The sequence below is a fragment of the Gopherus evgoodei genome, chromosome 10, assembly GCF_007399415.2.
Source record: "Gopherus evgoodei ecotype Sinaloan lineage chromosome 10, rGopEvg1_v1.p, whole genome shotgun sequence".
NCBI lineage: Eukaryota > Metazoa > Chordata > Testudines > Testudinidae > Gopherus > Gopherus evgoodei.
The window spans coordinates 62,552,428-62,569,152 of NC_044331.1; the positions used below are offsets into that span (position 1 = coordinate 62,552,428).

Sequence of the window (16,725 nt, forward strand, 5' to 3'; positions counted from 1 at the left end):
ACTCATATGAGTGTTCTAATGGGACAGCTCATCATGTGAGTAAACTTAGTCACGTGCCTACGGGTTTGCAGGATTGGGGCTTCAGGTGTGAACTCTTTGGGGCAAGGAAGTCATCTTTATTGTGATTGTAAGAAGTGCTTCCCCTCTGTGGTGCTAAATAAGGGCTTGTCTATATAAATCTACCCCTCAGTATCCGGCCACACACTAAGTGTGCACGTGGATCTGGCTAGTGCGCACTAACAGTTCTGTAGTGCACTTTAATCTGCTTCTGTTTCAAAGCAGGGTGGATCAAAGTAAACTAGGAAACTTTTAGTGTGCTTCATACAGGTCCAGATGAAGCCTGAATGTGCTTCAGGCTAGCGTGGGGTAGATTTACACCCTAGCTTGCTGCAAGCTCAAGTGTTCGACTAGACAAACCCGAAATAACAAAAAAGCCAAGCTGCTGCTATGTTTGTCAGAATACGGTGCTCTTCGCCCCAAATTACTCACCCTGTGGCCCAGCACTGAGGCTATCGTTAGTGAAGTTATTAAATCCTTTGTTTTCATGCTGTATGCTAATACTGAGTCAATTCACTTGTACTAACTGTTGTTACATAATCGAAAGGAAATATCTTGCCTGAAACTAAAATAATCTCATTGTTTGACACAAGCAGGGGCAGGTTTTAGTCTTGGCTGTGTTAGCCAATTTGTTATAAGATAAATCTTGTCTTCTGAGCACCAGCTCTGGGTGCTCATTAAACTTCTTCAGCCATGAAAATGTGCTGGGCCTACTTATTGAAATCTGTTGTTTCACATATGTAAATGAGGGCAAAATTTGGTTCATTAGCAGAGATTCAAAAAGTTAAAAAGCCGCACAATTTTTATTTTGATTTTATTGTATCTGAGAACCTCTCCAGAAGCCAGGAATGAGTATCTAGTTGTCCATTAGGAACTGGATCTATTTTACATAGACTAGTACCCACATCACAACTGGAATTCATTGGCACCACTCTTGTTAGTTGTGGAAGAAGTACCACAGGCTGAGTAAAAATGGAAACTGAACATGACACTGTCATAGCTAGAGACTCACTCCAGCTCAGGGTGGAGGAATGTGTGAGGTAGTGAAGGAGAACTGGTGATGCTGCCCATGCGGTATTTTTCCTGTGGACTGAGTTAGAGGACTTTGTTCTCCTAGACTCACGTTCTGGCATATTTCATAATAGTACTTTGCTTTCATGGAGCACTTGCCCTCCACCAATCTCAGTGGTGTACAGAGGTAGCGAAGTATCATTATCCTATTTCACAGAGGGGGTAAGTAAGACACAGAAGTGAAGAAACTTATGAAGAACACATAGAAAATCAATAGCAGAGCTGAGAATACAACCAAAGTTTCCTGCCTTCCCCATCCATTGGCTCATGATACCCTACATTCATTTTTATGAAGCAAAAAATGACTTGACTTTTTCACCAAAATCTAGATACACATGATCCAGGCATTCCTGTTTTTGTACAGGCGTGTGGTGTAAGCATATGGAAGTGTCTCTCTCTTTCCTCCCAGTTAGTCTGACGAGAACATATCCTGCCTGTTCCCTTACTTTACAAAGAAGGTACTTGCATTCCTAAACTTGCTGTATCTCCAAATTACACTGATAGGAGCATTTTGTTGGCTGAATTGTCCTGGTATGTAACATCTAATGTCTTCAAGTCAACCCAAGTTTGCTGGGGAAGAGGAAGATTTTATAAAGTGCTGTCATTTTTACAGTGCTCTGGATAGGTTTTTGTAATCTATTCTGGGGAGTGATACTCAAGGGATTTCCCCTACCCCCTCCCCAAGATGGTGGTCTTTAGGAATGTTACCATCAGCCGCCCTCAGGGCAGAGCATATGCATATGACAGTCCCTTCTGCTAGACGTTCACAATCTCGTTCAGACAAGGACGATGTTATTTAAACACAGATGAGGTACCAGGTGACAGCCATATGTAGAAGCAGACCAGAGCCTTAGCGAAATCACAGTTGAAGTGGAAGCCCTGAGGAGTCTGATTAGCTTTAATTAGAAAGGAATATGAAAGTATGACTGTTAGATCCAGTATCTGAAATCCTCCTCCCCCACACACATACACAGTTCAGTGTGTTCTAGGTTGACCAGATAGCAAGTGTGAAAAATTGGGACAGGGGATGGGGAGGATAATAGGCACCTATATAAGGAAAAGCCCTGAGTATTGGGACTGTCTCTATAAAATCAGGACATCTGGTCACCCTAGAGTGTTCAAATCTAGGGGTTTAATTCAGGCGTACTTCTATTTTCATTGACATGCACCTTTTCAGACAAAGAGCCCCCCTCCTCTCTTCTCCAGAGACAGATCAGAGCTCATCTCTCTTCAGAATGTCACCTTGTTTGCTATGTGTTTCAAAATAAGAGTTCTTGGCTTGAGAGAGAGAAACTATTTCTAGCCATTAGTAGTTGTATGAACTGGGGAAGCCTCCAATTTTCCTAAATTTATTTTAAGGCTTGAAATGGGGAAAAAATTCTAAATAGTGTCTGCTTCTTCATGTGGTCAGCTGGCAATGTTTGGTAAATGGGATGGAATACTATCAGCATTTAACAGTTTCAAGACAAACTTCTCTCTCTCTCTCTCTCTTTGTGTATGTGTGTATGTGTGTATGTGTGTGTGTATATATATATATATATATATATATATATAATTATTTTTTTTTAAATCAAGTGCCACCAAATTCTACTTTTTTATCCCCTAGTAAGATGGGCAGCAACAGAAGCAAGCAGTGAGATCCCCTCAACCTCAGAGCACAGTGAGAAAGCAGTGTCCATAGAATCTGCTTCCCTTTCTGACACCCAAATCAAGGAGAGGAGCTCAATGAGAATTCTACATTTCCCCGACCCAAGGACATATTGAAACAGGAGTCTTAGGGTAGGGGTGTGCTAGCGAACGTTTCACAGTAGGATACAGTAAAATGCTACTACAAGCCCAGAGAGCAGGCTACTAGTAAGGACTCCGGTAATAGAACTTCTTCCAGATCTGGCTACAGATAGGGGCAAGAACATAGAACTGTTCCTCATCCTCAACGCAATCCAAGCAAAAATGAGATGTTGCAGCCTCTCCCAAGGATGAGGGGAAAATCATCCTCAGGAGGCCACTGCAACCCTAGTTAGCATCAGCTTGTTGGACTTGCTTGCTGCTCACTCCACAATGGCAATGCAGATATTATACTCATTTTAGAGATGGGGGAACTAAGGTACAAAGTCCTGCAGTGTGTGTGCCAGAAACTGAAACAGGAACAGACCCAAATCTCTTGGCTCCCAGGCCTGTGCACCAGTGATTCAGCCCTGTCCTCTTCACCTGTAAAGTGTGTGTTGTTGTTTTTTTCTTTCAGATTTTGAACCTTTGAAAATATAACATCCTATTTGAGTGCAAAGAGAGATTTAGTGACATGAATTCTCACAATGGCCACGTGACACAGATAATTGTTTTTTATTTGATGAAACTGAGGGGGACTTTGTGGCCTCGGACAAGCCACTTTAGAGTTAGAATCAGGATTAAACTTCAAGAGTTCCTTCCTGATTCAGTCCTGCCACTCGCAGACCATGTTACTTACTGCAGTGGTTAGACTAAGCCCATATCTTAGAACACAATACAAGGGATAAGGAGCAGAGCAGTTTTATACAGTAGTCTTCCAACTCTGGCTTTGATACAAAGTAAAATGGATTCTGAATGCTCATGGAGAACTACTGTCTAACTGTGCCATAAAACTCCTGTTCCTCAGGTTACTCTGTAAAGAGGCATGAACAAACTCAATAATTAAAAGAAAAAAAATCCAGAGAAGAAATAATTATTCCAGTGGAGTGTTCTTTGATATAGCTATTTCCATCCAAACCAAACAGGCTGCAAGGTAATAGGCGAAGAAGAAAAGAGCTTCCCTTAGTTTAAGAAGAAAAGTGTGTGCCAGAACTTTTGCAAAGGAAAGATACTGTCTCTGCAGTAGTTGCCCAGAATATTAGTGCTCCGAATGAGGAATATAATTACAATTCCTAGCTGGTTTGCAATCAATGAAGTTACACCAGAAACAATTTTGTCTCCTTATCCGTAAGCTACAGTTCCTTTGGTTCTAAACAAACATGGTACTTATGGAGTCTCCTTTCTAGGGCTGTCAGAAAAAAGTACACCACCCTATTCTTAATAATTAGATAAAAGGATAGGTTCCCTTGCCATTCTGGACTCCTAGCAATTATCTATGTAATGTAAATCCTTTAAATTGAACCCAAATTTGCAATCAGAGTGATCTATAGGTTTTGCATGGCCATGTATTAGGATTTTCTGGCCTCTTCCTGCTGTCTCCACACCAGTAACTGGGGCTGTAGCAGTATGTTTCTGGGCAGAGACAACCCTAATTATGTCATTTAGTATCAAAGTTAGCTTGGTGCTGATCAAGACAGTATCTACCCTAAGACATTTACAATCTAATAACTACCCAGTGTGGCCACTGGTAATGTAGGCTTATAGCCTTCTTGCTGGGAGAATGCATACTCTGTCTTTAAAGCTGTAGTAAGAAGCCAGACCAGCGAGGGATGTGGAGAAAGTCTGAGGCAGAAGTTCTCTAATGAACATGTAGCTTTTTCCTTACTCTGACAAAGTCCTTTGTTTAAAGAAACCAGCTCTTCCTGTGTTTCTTTACCATTGTCATATGGCTTGAAAACTTGCTCACCGTCCAAGTCTATCTCAATGTAGCCCAGATTGTGGAATATAAATTCTGGGCTATACCTGGGTCTCAGTCAGGAAAGGAAAATGACTACTTTTTGGCATTCCTCCTATATTTCTAGGGAAGCTATTCCGGGAACAGTCAAAGTATGCCTTCAGATTGAGATGGAGCTCTGTCTTATTCTGTGCTTTTCTAGAGGATAGGGTACTCTACTGGAGATCACTGACTGCCTGTACGGTACTTAGCACAGTGGGATCGCCAGGCACCACAGTAACATATATTAAAATGCACCACAATGGAAACAGCATTTGAGCCTCAGAAAAAGTTTTAGAACAAGACAACTGTCTCTGAAGCTTCCCTCTGACAGCCACCAATTGCTGTTTGTTTGTAAGATCTGGAATCAAGGCTTATATTGAGGATCATCACCATAGCAGTGGCCCAAAACATCACCAATACCTCTCCTGCCAGGGGAGAATTGTTCCCTACAGGCCATTCATGATTTATGGCTTCCACCATTTCTCTTGGTGAACTATCCCATAGTTCAATGGCTCATAATTGGGAAGTTTACCTTTTAGTCTAAATGTTTTCTTAAATTCAACCATTATTAGTAGTTAGAACCATTTGTATAAGATTAATTCCTCTCACACTGTGGAATTTACACTCTTTCGATACCTGTGGATAGTTATATCCCCCGCTAGTCATACTTCAGACAAGCTTAATGTCCCATTAACTGTGCATAAACTTGATAACTACAGGAATAAGATGCCTTGCTTTTTGCAGCAGGAAATTCTTAGGTATCTTCAGCTGAATTTAAAAAATGTAAGGCTTTTATTGAATTAAATAGAAAATAATTCCATAAACATAAAATCAAACAGATGGCTAAGCAGCAATGGCATTGTGCCCCCAAAGAGCTTACAATCTTACAAATTCATGTTATGCTGCCCCTAAATTTTCAGCATGCTGCAGAATTCTATAGTGAGAACACAAACTGCAACAGAGAAGTTGGCAAAGGGACTCTGAAGGCACAGGCAGCTTGGCAGAGGACAGTTGTGGCTTTTGGCCCTTGGGAGGCTTGGGCAGTAGTAAGATAAGCTCACTCAGGGCTTGTTGATATGAATGCTTAGTTCACAACAAGCTGGGTTGTTAATCTGCGCTGCACTAGCCTGGTGCACGCTAAATGTCCCTCTGCTGCATGCTAAAATGCCTGTTTCAAAGTAGGGTAAATCAAAGCGCATAGGAAGTTTTGGTGCGTGGAGAGGGCCCAGGCAGGCACACGGTGCATGGCAATCTCATGCAGAGTAGATTCATACCCCAGCTTGCCACAAACTGTTTGGTATAGACAAACCCTTAGATTATGTCTACACTGCACAGTTAATCTGAGTGATTGGTACCAAGGCTATCGCCCTGCAGTGCGCTCCCCCTTTGTCTTGCAGTGGAAAAACACTAGCAGAGGGTCTAGTACCAGGTGACTCAAACCCATGTCTCTGTAGGGTTGTAGCAGCCATTACTCGCAGGCAGTCTGGTGTATCCACAGGAAGACTAGGCTTTTTTTTACAGTCCATTGTCTTTGCTAATGGGCCATCAGCCTTGTCTGGCTTTGTCATTGTTGTACCTGAAAGGCTATTTCTGGGTGACATCCGAAGTAGCGCATTTGAAATACAGATACATGGTTAATATTCCTAACTTCAGATACAGAAATGATACAGGCATACAAATTGGATAATCACATTCAGTAAATCATAACCTCTCCATGATATCTTACACAAGCCATCTTGCATGAAATATATCTGTTATGCCATATCCATATCATAAGCATATTTCCATAAAGAATATGGAGTGTAACATCACACCCAGGCCATAAAAATTCCCCAAAATAAATTTCAATCCAGCCTAGGTGAGCAGTGACTTGGAGTCATTGCCTTCTAGTTGTTCTGCAACCTGTATGAATCAAGCTTGGTTCATCTGACTCTAGTTCCCAACTGATAGATGTTCACATCACTATAACACTAGATTTGGCAACCATCCGCTCCTTTCACCACCAATACACACAGACTTTTTGGACTGTTTTCAAGTTGATCTGCTTCTGTCTGAAATGGTTTCTCATCCTACTACACAGACTGACTGCAGCTGCTGAGAACGAGTTGCTGTAAGGAACGCGCTATGACAGTTTTTGGTTTTGGTATGTTTATTTCTATTGGGTTGTGTTTTTTTAAAAAACAAAAACAAATGAAAAGTATTTCCTTCATAATTTGCAACCTTTATGTCACATACTGAAAGGATGTAGGAAGACTTGGGCCCTTTCAAGTGTAGCCAACGAGCCGTGGGGTGCTGGGGAAGGTTTTGCGCATGTCCATGCACTTCCTGTCAATGAAGAGGGAGTTGGCTTTCACAGAAAGGTCATGCTCCAGTCTTGCTTTGTTAAGGACCAATAGTTGAAGAGTATCGTGGGCCTCCCGCAGGCGCAGCTTCAGGGTCTGTAATGTGTCATCTATAGTAAACACTTCATTGACGAGTCTGAAAAGGGAAGAGGAGACAAGTTACCCAAATGCCTAACAAATCCTTTCCATGGTCTGTTCTTCAGAGTGATGGATGGCCAGGATTTGTCTGCAGGATTTAGGGGATTTAGGTGTTAAATGTGGGGGACTTAGGGGATTTAAGTGTTAAAAAGAGGCTTTGAGTAGGACTAAGCATGTGTGAAAACACCTCTGCTCCTTAGCACCTTTTAGGAAGGGGAGCCCCTTCAAAAGCAGCTTGGGCTGCCCTGCGTTGAGACAGTTTGTGAGAATAATTTTCTCTCTCCCCATTGCCTATTGCCAATGCAGCATTTCCAGGGATGTCACTGCAGTGTCAACCCCCTATTAGCTGGTGTTTTAGTGCAGTGGTTCTCAAACTAGGGCTGACGCTTGTTCAGGGAAAGCCTCTGGTGGGCCGGGCCGGTTTGTTTACCTGCCGCATACACAGGTTCGGCCGATCGCAGCTCCCACTGGCCGTAGTTCACCGCTCTAGGCCAATGGGGGCTGCGGGAAGTGGCGCAGGCCAAGGGATGTGCTGGCTGCCCTTCCAGCAGCTCTGATTGGCCTGGAGAGGCAAACCCCGGCCATTAGGACCCACGATCGGCCAAACCTGCAGACGCAGCAGGTAAACAAACCAGCCCAGCCCGCCAGGGGCTTTCCCTGAACAAGCGGCGGCCCTAGTTTGAGAACCACTGTTTTAGTGTATTTCTGGGCTGGATGTTGTCGAACATGTGCAGCTTTAGAGATAGTACAGGATAGCCCCTTGTCAGTCAATTCTGTCAGTTGCTCAAAGCACATTTCTGTTTTCTTACTCTGTAAAATAATAAACAACAGTTTTCCCAGGGTCCACCTTAATTTTTCATATAAGAGTATTCCCAGTTGCTGCAGTAAAATGCACAGAAAAGCTAACCTTCCTTTAATTAATTAGTAGTTTATCTAATTCCTTCAGCTGTACTGTTGGCAGCGCACCGAGTCAGAGAACTAGTGCCAATATTACCACTTCCTTCTAAATAAACAGCAAACTCAGATAACATTTTCAGCTTTTAAAGGGTGTTTCAATGGGTATTTTCTTCCTCTAGCTATAATAGTTGAGCTTTGGGGTTGAATTATCCTTGTTTTTAACCATATGAGAGGAAACAACCAATACAAATTATTCCAGGAGCATAAATCCTTCAAGTGGGAAAATAGACAGTAAATGGTTTTACATCAGCTAGATGGGAGTTCACAAGCTGGATTGTATAATTTTTAGCCCAGTAAAACTCTGTTTAACTCAGAGTTTTGCCCACGTAAGGACTTCATTACTTGGATTCAGATGATTGTATGAACAAAGGCTGAGGGAGCAAGGCTGGGTAAAATGACTTGCAAACCTGCCATTATACCTCAAGCTGACAACCTGTCACTGATCCTTTCATGGAGGGTCAGGAATACTTTCCCTATGCGTTCAGACAGCTACTGATTCAGATTGAGGCCAGAAGCTGAAGTGATGAAATACTGTAAGAATTGCTTCCTTAGCAATAGTTTGAGCCTGTTCAAGTGTGGGGAAAAATCACTGGAAATCTCTTGCAGACTCAGACTATGTGGATAGCTCAGATATACTTCAGGGAAGCATTTAAATATTTGGGTATTTATCTGTAAATATCCTGAGTTTGCGGGGTTTGGAACCTCTATCTAAACTGGACTTGGACAAGAGAACAGACTCATGAACTATTCAGTGCTTCCTGATTTCTTTCAGTTCTTAAAGCCCATGAAAATTGAACATAAGAACAGCTATGCTGGGTCAGACTAATGGTCCATCTAACCCAGTATCTTGTCTTCAGACAGTTGCCAATGTCAGGTGCCCTAGAGGGAATGAACAAAACAGGTAATCATCAAGTGATCCATCCCCTGTCGCTCAATTCCAGCTTCAGCTAGAGGCTAGGGACACCATCCCTGCCCATCCTGGCTAATAGTCATTAATGGACCTATCCTCCATGAACTTATCTAATTCTTTTTTGAATCCTGTTATAGTCTTGGCCTTCACAACATCTTTGGCAAGCAGTTCCACAGATTGACTGTGCACTGTGTGAAAAAATACTTCCTTTTGTTTGTTTTAAACCTGCTGTTTTTGGTGTCCCCTAGTTCTTGTGTTATGAGAAGGAGTAAATAGCACTTCCTGATTTACTGTCTCCATACCAGTCATGATTTTATAGACCTCTATCATATCCCCCCTTAGTCATCTCTTTTACAAGCTGAAAAGTCCCAGTCTTATTATTCTCTCCTCATACGGCAGCCATTCCATACCCTAATCTTTTTGTTGCCCTTTTCCGAATCTTTTCCAATTCTAATACATCTTTTTTGAGATGGGGCAACCACATCTGCACTCAGTATTCAAGGTGTACATATACCATGGATTTATATATAGGCAATATGATATTTTCTGTCTTATTATCTATCCCTTTCTTAATGATTCCCAACATTCTGTTCACTTTTTTGACTGACACTGCACACTGAGTGGATGTTTTCAAAGAACTAACCACAATGACTCCAAGATCTTTCTTGAGTGGTAACAGCTAATTTAGACTTCATCATTTTATATGTATAGTTGGGATTATGTTTTCCAATGTGCATTACTTTTCATTTATCAACACTGAATTTCATCTGCCATTTTCTTGCCCAGTCACCTGGTTTTGAAAGATCCTTTTGCAGCTGTTCGCAGTCTGCCTGGGACTTACCTATCTTGAGTAGTTTTGTATTATCTGAAAATTTTGCCACCTCACTGTTTACCCCTTTTTCCAGACCACTTATGAATGTGTTGAATGGGACTGGTCCCAGTACAGACCCCTGGGGGACACCTCTCTCCATGCTGAAAACTGACCTGTATTCCTACCTTTTAACCAGTTACCAATCCATGAGAGTTACCTTCCCTCTTATCCCATGACAGCTTACTTTGCTTAAGAGCCTTTGGTGAGGGACTTTATCAAAGGCTTTCTGAAAATCTAAGTACACTATATCATAGAATATCAGGGTTGGAAGGGACCTCAGGAGATCATCTAGTCCAACCCCCTGCTCAAAGCAGGACCAATTCCCAATTAAATCATCAGATTTTTGCCTCATATACCTAAATGGCCCCCTCAAGGATTGAACTCTCAACCCTGGGTTTAGCAGGCCAGTGTTCAAACCATTGAGCTACCCCTTCCCCAATCCACTGGATTTGCCCTTGTCCACGTGCCTGTTGACCCCTTCAAGGAATTCTAGTAGATTAGTGAGGCATGATTTCCCTTTACAAAAACCATGTTGACTCTTCCTCAGCAAATTATGTTAATCTGTGTGTCTGACAATTTTGTTCTTTACTATAGTTTCAACGAGTTTACCCAGTATTGAAGTCAGACTTACCAGCCTGTAATTGGCAAGATCACCTCTGGAGTCCTTTTTAAAAATTGGTGTCACATTAGCTATCCTCCAGTCATTTGGTACAGATGCTGTTTTAAGTGATAGGTTACAAACTACGGTTAGAAGTTCTGCAATTTCACATTTGAGTTCGTTCAGAACTCTTGGGTGAATACCATCTGGTCCTGGTGACTCATTACTATTCAGTTTATCAATTTGTTCCCAAACCTCCTGTAATGAAACCTCTATCTGGGACAGTTCCTCAGATTTGTCACCTGAAAAAAATGGCTCAGGTTTGGGAATCTCCCTCACATCCTCAGCTGATGCAAAGAATTCTTTTAGTTTCTCCACAACGGCCTGATCATCCTTGAGTGCTCCTTTAGTATCTCATTCATCTAGTGGCACCACTGGTTGTTTAGCATGCTTCCTGCTTCTGATTTACTTTAAAAAAAAAGTTTGCTATTACTTTTTGAGTCTTTGAGTAGTTGTTCTTCAAATTCTTTTTTGGCCTTCCTAATTATATTTTTACACTTCATTTGCCAGAGTTTATGCTCCTTTCTATTTTCCTCACTAGGATTTAACATCTTCTTTTTAAAGGATGCCTTTGAGTCTCTCACTGCTTCTTTTACTTTGTTGTTTAGCCACAGTGGCACTTTTTCAGTTCTCTATGTTTTTTAATGTGGGGTATATATTTAAGTTGAGTCTCTATTATGATGTCTTTAAAAAGTGTCCATGCAACTTGCAGGGATTTCCCTTTCGGCACTGTACCTTTTAATTTCAGTTTCACTAACTTCCTCAGTTTTGTGTAGTCCCCCTTTCTGAAAATAAATGCTACAGTGTTGGGCCGCTGTGGTGTTTTCCTCATCACAAAGATGTTAAATTTAATTATATTATGGTCACTATTACCAAGTGGTCCAGTTATATTCACCTCTTGGACCAGATCTTGTGCTCCACTTAGGACTAAATCAAGAACTGCCTCTCCTCTTTTGGGTTCCAGGACTAGCTGCTCCAAGAAGCAGTCATTTGAGGTGTCAAAAGACTATCTCTGCATCCCATCCTGAGGTGACATGTACTCGGTCAATATAGAGATAATTATAATGGGGGATTTCAACTGAGTTTTTTATTTCTATATCCTCTCTAAACTCCCTGAGCATTTCATAGTCACTATCATCATCCTGGTCAGGTGGTCAGTAATATATCCCTACTGCTATATTCTTATTATTAGAGCATGGAATTACTACGCATGGAGAGTCTATGGAACAGTTTGGTTTATTTAAGATTTTTACTTCATTTGATTCTATGCTTTCTTTCACATATAGGGCCACTCCACCACCAGCATGACCTTCCAATATATTTTGCACCCTGATATTACTGTGTCAAATTGACTATCCTCATTCCACCTAGTTTCTGTGATGCCTATTATATCAATATCCTCATTTAATACAAGGCACTCTAGTTCACTCATCTTATTATTTAGACTTCTAGCATTTGTATATAAGCACTTTAAACATTTATCACTTTTTTGCTGTCTGCCATTACATAATGTAATTGAATGGGCCTCTTTTTCATTTGATTTTCTCATCAGATCCTACCTGTATTTTATCATCTTCCATCCTTTCCTCCTTACTAAGACATAGAGAATCTCCATTAATAGATCCTCCTCTAAGGGATGTCTCTACGCACCTGTTGGCTTTCCCCGAGTCCTTAGTTTAAAAACTGCTCAATGATCTTTTTAATTTGGTTCCAATCTGGTTCAATTTTGATTTAGGTGGAGTCAATCCTTCCTGTATAGGCTACCCTTTTCCCAAAAGTTTCCCCAGTTCCTACTAAATCTAAACCCTTCCTCCCTGCACCATCGTCTCATCCATGCATTGAAACCCTGCAGTTCTGCCTGTCTAACTGGCCTTGCTCATGGAACTGGAAGCATGTCAGAGAATGCCACCGTGGAGGTAGTGGACTTCAACCTCTCACCTAACAGCATAAATTTGGCCTCCAGGACCTCTCTCCTATCCTTCCCTATACCACAACCACCAGCTCCTCCTTAGCACTACACATAAGTCTATCTAGATGTCTCAAGAGATCCGCAACTTTTGCACTAGTCAGGGCAGGCAAGTCACCATGCAGTTCTCCTGGTCATCGCAAACCCAGCTATCTAAGTTTCTAATGATTGAATCCCCCATAACTGTTATCTGTCTCTTCCTAATAACTGGAGATGCCTCCCCTGGAGAGGTATCCTCAGTGCGAGAGGATACCACAACATCATCTGGAAGGAGGGTCCCAACTATGGGATTGTTTCCCTCTGCTCCAGTTGGATGTTCTTCTTCCCTGAGACTTTCATTCTCCTCAACAGCACAGAGGCTGTCAGACCAGGCAGGGGTGGGACTGTTCTACTGTGTCCTGGAAAGTCTCATCTATGTACCTCTCTGTCTCCCTTAGCTCCTTCAGTTTAGCCACTCTGGTCTCCAAAGCCTCTATATGGTCTCTGAGGGCCAGGAGCTCCTTGCACTGAATGCACACTTACACCACCTGCCCTTAGGGCAGGTAATCATACATGCTGCATTGGGTGCAATAAACTGGGTAGCCTCCACCCTGTTGCTGGACTTCTGCCTGCGTTCTCTTTTTACTCCTGCAGCTTGTTCCTTGGTTGATGTTTTGTTTTTATCAGGAGGTGTTTTTGGCTTTAAGTTTAAAGAATGTTAAGATTATCTAGCCTCATGCTCCCCCATTTCCTTTTCTACTTCTGCACCAAACACGAAGCACAACTTCCTAGTAGATATATAAACAGCTTCAGGTGATCATGCAAGAAACCTTGGCTTTGAGGAGGCCTGATATAGTAGCAAAATAGGGCGGCGGGATGGCAGATGCATGCAAGCAGGGAGATGTCCAAGAACATAAAAGGATGATCTCTATGAAATCCCTGGCAGACAGAATCAAGGATTACCTAAAGTACATTAGTCTGCATCCTGCCTACAGAGCTATCACGCACCTGGCTGGCAGCCATGAACAGCCTTCTAACATCCCCATCATGAAAACAGATGACTCTCCCTGTTCATCGATGGATGAGGTCTGGGATAGATGGAAAACACATTATGAAAGCATGCTGAATCCGGACCTGCTGACAGCTCTCCAGAGCTACGTGACCTGGCAACCCACACAGTTGTGGACCCAGGGATGAATGCTGAGCCTCTGTGTGAAAAGTCGTACAAAAGCTACTAAATGGATATGCTGCTGGAGCCAAGGGTGTTCCAACCGAGTCATTCAAAGATGCCTCTGAACCAGTGATCATTGGCCTGCCTCAACTGTTCTCAAAAGCATGGGCATCATGCAAAGTACCACCATAATAGAAAGGCGCCCTCATAATGTCCCTGTACCAGGGCAACAGATCTCACATTGAGTATGACAACTACAGATTGATCTCATTGCTGGAAAGGTCTTTGCTGAGCAGGATGCAGCCTCTCCTTACAAACATAGTTGTCCACAGCAATCAGGTTTCACAGCTGGGCAGTTGACAATGGGCACTGTCTTTATCCTTCAGCTCCTGGCTGAGCTGCACTGAGAATTTAACATCTCCCCCCTCTGCCGCTTCATGTGGCATGTATTGAAATCAAAACAGCTTTTGATTCAGCTGACCGACCAGCACGTTGGCTTGCCGTGAAAGGAGCTGGCATTCTAAATCTGCTGATCTTCACAAAGGTGCCACTGTGAGAGTGCACATTGGTTCCCAGCTATATTTCTACATGACCTCAGGTGTGCCACTGGGATGCATTCGCACCCCAGTACTATTCTATAGAGCCATCAGTTGGATATTAGAACTTGCCGCTAGTCCTGTCGGAATCCAGGTTGGTCAAGAAGTGCTCACTGACCAAGACACTGAGAACTCTGCTTTGCTTGTGGAGAAGTCAGAGAATTTCAGCCCCAGCTCAAAGGTCTCAAGACACTGTCCCCACACTGGGGCTGAATGTTTCATGGCAAGAGATCAAAGTTCAGAACCTCAGAGCTGGGCCATCAGAACCCCCGGTGCACGCAGTGTCATGTACCACAGAGATCCCTAACAAGTTCATCAGCCTGGGCTGTAAGCAGAGTTCAGTCACAGCAAACCAGATGGTCTTCGATGAATAGGTCTTGTTGTCGCCTGCATGACGTCCATGTCCTGCTGTGAGGTGGGGCATCAGTACAACAGCAGCCTACTCTAGCCAAGCATGGCACAGCCCCTGCACTCTCAGCCCAGTGGTGCTGTTAGTCTATTCCTGGTGCCCAGGAGTCTGAAAACTCTTTTTTCCCTCCCAAGTCTGTCAGGGGGCTAGTAGAGGACCCCAGGCCCACCTACTCCCCTGGGTTCCAGTTCAAGATGCTCAAGCTAGATAAGCAGGATAGGGCTACTTGACTCTGACAGTCGCCCCCCCCCACAAGTTTCTTCCTACCTGCCCTTAGATCCTGCAGGTTCTCCTGCCTGTCAGTCAGTTTGTCCCCGCCTGAGCTTTTGTCTCTGGGCATCTCTTTAATAGCTTGCTGGCAGGAGCTCCTTTCTCCAGCCTGCTCACTTGTCTGGTATCCATCCCACCCCTCTGCTTCCCAGCCCTTTTCTCCTCCAGCTGCTGTCAGGCTTCCAATCAGCAGTGCTTGGTGTGCCTGTATCAGCCCTTTGGTTGCTGGATTAGCATGGGGTACATACACCCCATGACACTCGCTTATGCCATTGTGCTGAGACAACGTTCAGGATTTATCAAATGTGCATGTACAGCCCATATTGCTATACAGATCAGAAACCTGGGCCCACTTACAGGCAGATTTGAAGTGGCTAGAGGCATTCCATGTGCTCTAGTAGTACCAAATCATGAGCATTAAGTTGTTTGACTTTGTGTCATAATCTCATAGAGACTGGCCTTCTTTCAATCACTCACTATATTTAAAAGCAGCAGTGCTGTCTGGCTATGTCACCAGCACACCATGCTCTCAAACTCTCCCATCAATGCGTGAAGGGGTGCATGCCTACCTGGTGCCACCCATAGGGCTGCCTCAGAGACTAGTGGATTCACAGGATTGAGCCAGTTTTAGGAACTTCATTGCACAATGCTTGGCTTGATGCATTTAACTGTCATCATTCTGGCTGGTGCAACAGTCCTCAATAGACTGCGCACATTTGACAATGACAGTCTTTGCCAGAGATATTTATTAAGCTGAAAATAAAGTACTATGTGGGCTATCTGATCTCTTTACAGAATTTCCACCCTCCAGGAATTGAATTACTAGAAGGCCAGATTTCATTTTAGCTTCATAAATGTCTCCCAGAAAAATCTAAAAAGACTTTGAAAGTTTAATATATGAATACTAGATCTTGTGCACACCCTTGGCAAAGTTGCTGAATGTTTTCTAGTGTCCACAATGAAAGGGTGTTTGGGTTGAGTTTGTCATGTTCTGCTCAGTTCATTTCATCAGAACCAACCAGCACAGCTGTGGTTTTCATATATCTTTTATGATCCTGTAACTGTGTTTGAAATGCAGTAATTATGACTTCAGCATGTTTACAATCAAATTGTGATAGAAGCTAAAAATCTTCTTCAACTGAGTTACATCTCTAACTATACTGAGCACAGTTAGTGTCACAGCCCACCAAGGGTGGACACAGTTGTATCATCGTACAGCTTATACTGTGGAAGTGAAATTATTCGGCTATCCCTTATTCGTACCATGGTGTCTAGGAGGTGGACCTCACATGTACGTTGGTCCAGGCTGAGGTTGATGGTGGGGTGGAAGCTGTTGAAATCGTGGTGGAATTCTTCCAGAGTCTCCTTCCCATGGGTCCAGATGATGAAGATGTCATCAATGTAGCGTAGGTAGACAAGGGGCGTGAGTGGACAAGAGCTGAGGAAGTGTTGTTCCAGGTCAGCTATAAAAATGTTGGCATATGGTGGGGCCATGCGGGTGCCCATGGTGTTGCCACTGGTCTGGAGGTATATATTGTCACCAAATTTGAAATAATTGTGCGTGAGGATAAAGTCACAGATAAAGTTGCTGACTTGTGATGCAAGGCTATAAAATTTCAGTGTAGACTTTCAGGCTCGGGGACTCTTGGCTCTCACAGGATCTCAGAGTATGTCTACACAGCTACTAGACTGAATACTAGGCTAGCTACTTAGGCCTGAATAAAGATTG

At 43.0% G+C, this 16,725-nt stretch overlaps 1 protein-coding gene across 1 annotated transcript in view; it reads right to left on the reverse strand.

Annotated features, from left to right (window-relative positions):
- Positions 1 to 6,993: 6,993 nt before the first annotated feature.
- The window catches only part of TEKT5 (tektin 5), a 55,832-nt gene continuing 46,100 nt past the window's right edge, over positions 6,994 to 16,725 (reverse strand). The window contains exon 7 of the mRNA XM_030579089.1: positions 6,994 to 7,207. Coding sequence (XP_030434949.1) covers positions 6,994 to 7,207 — 214 coding nt within the window. The remainder of the gene's footprint in view (positions 7,208 to 16,725) is intronic.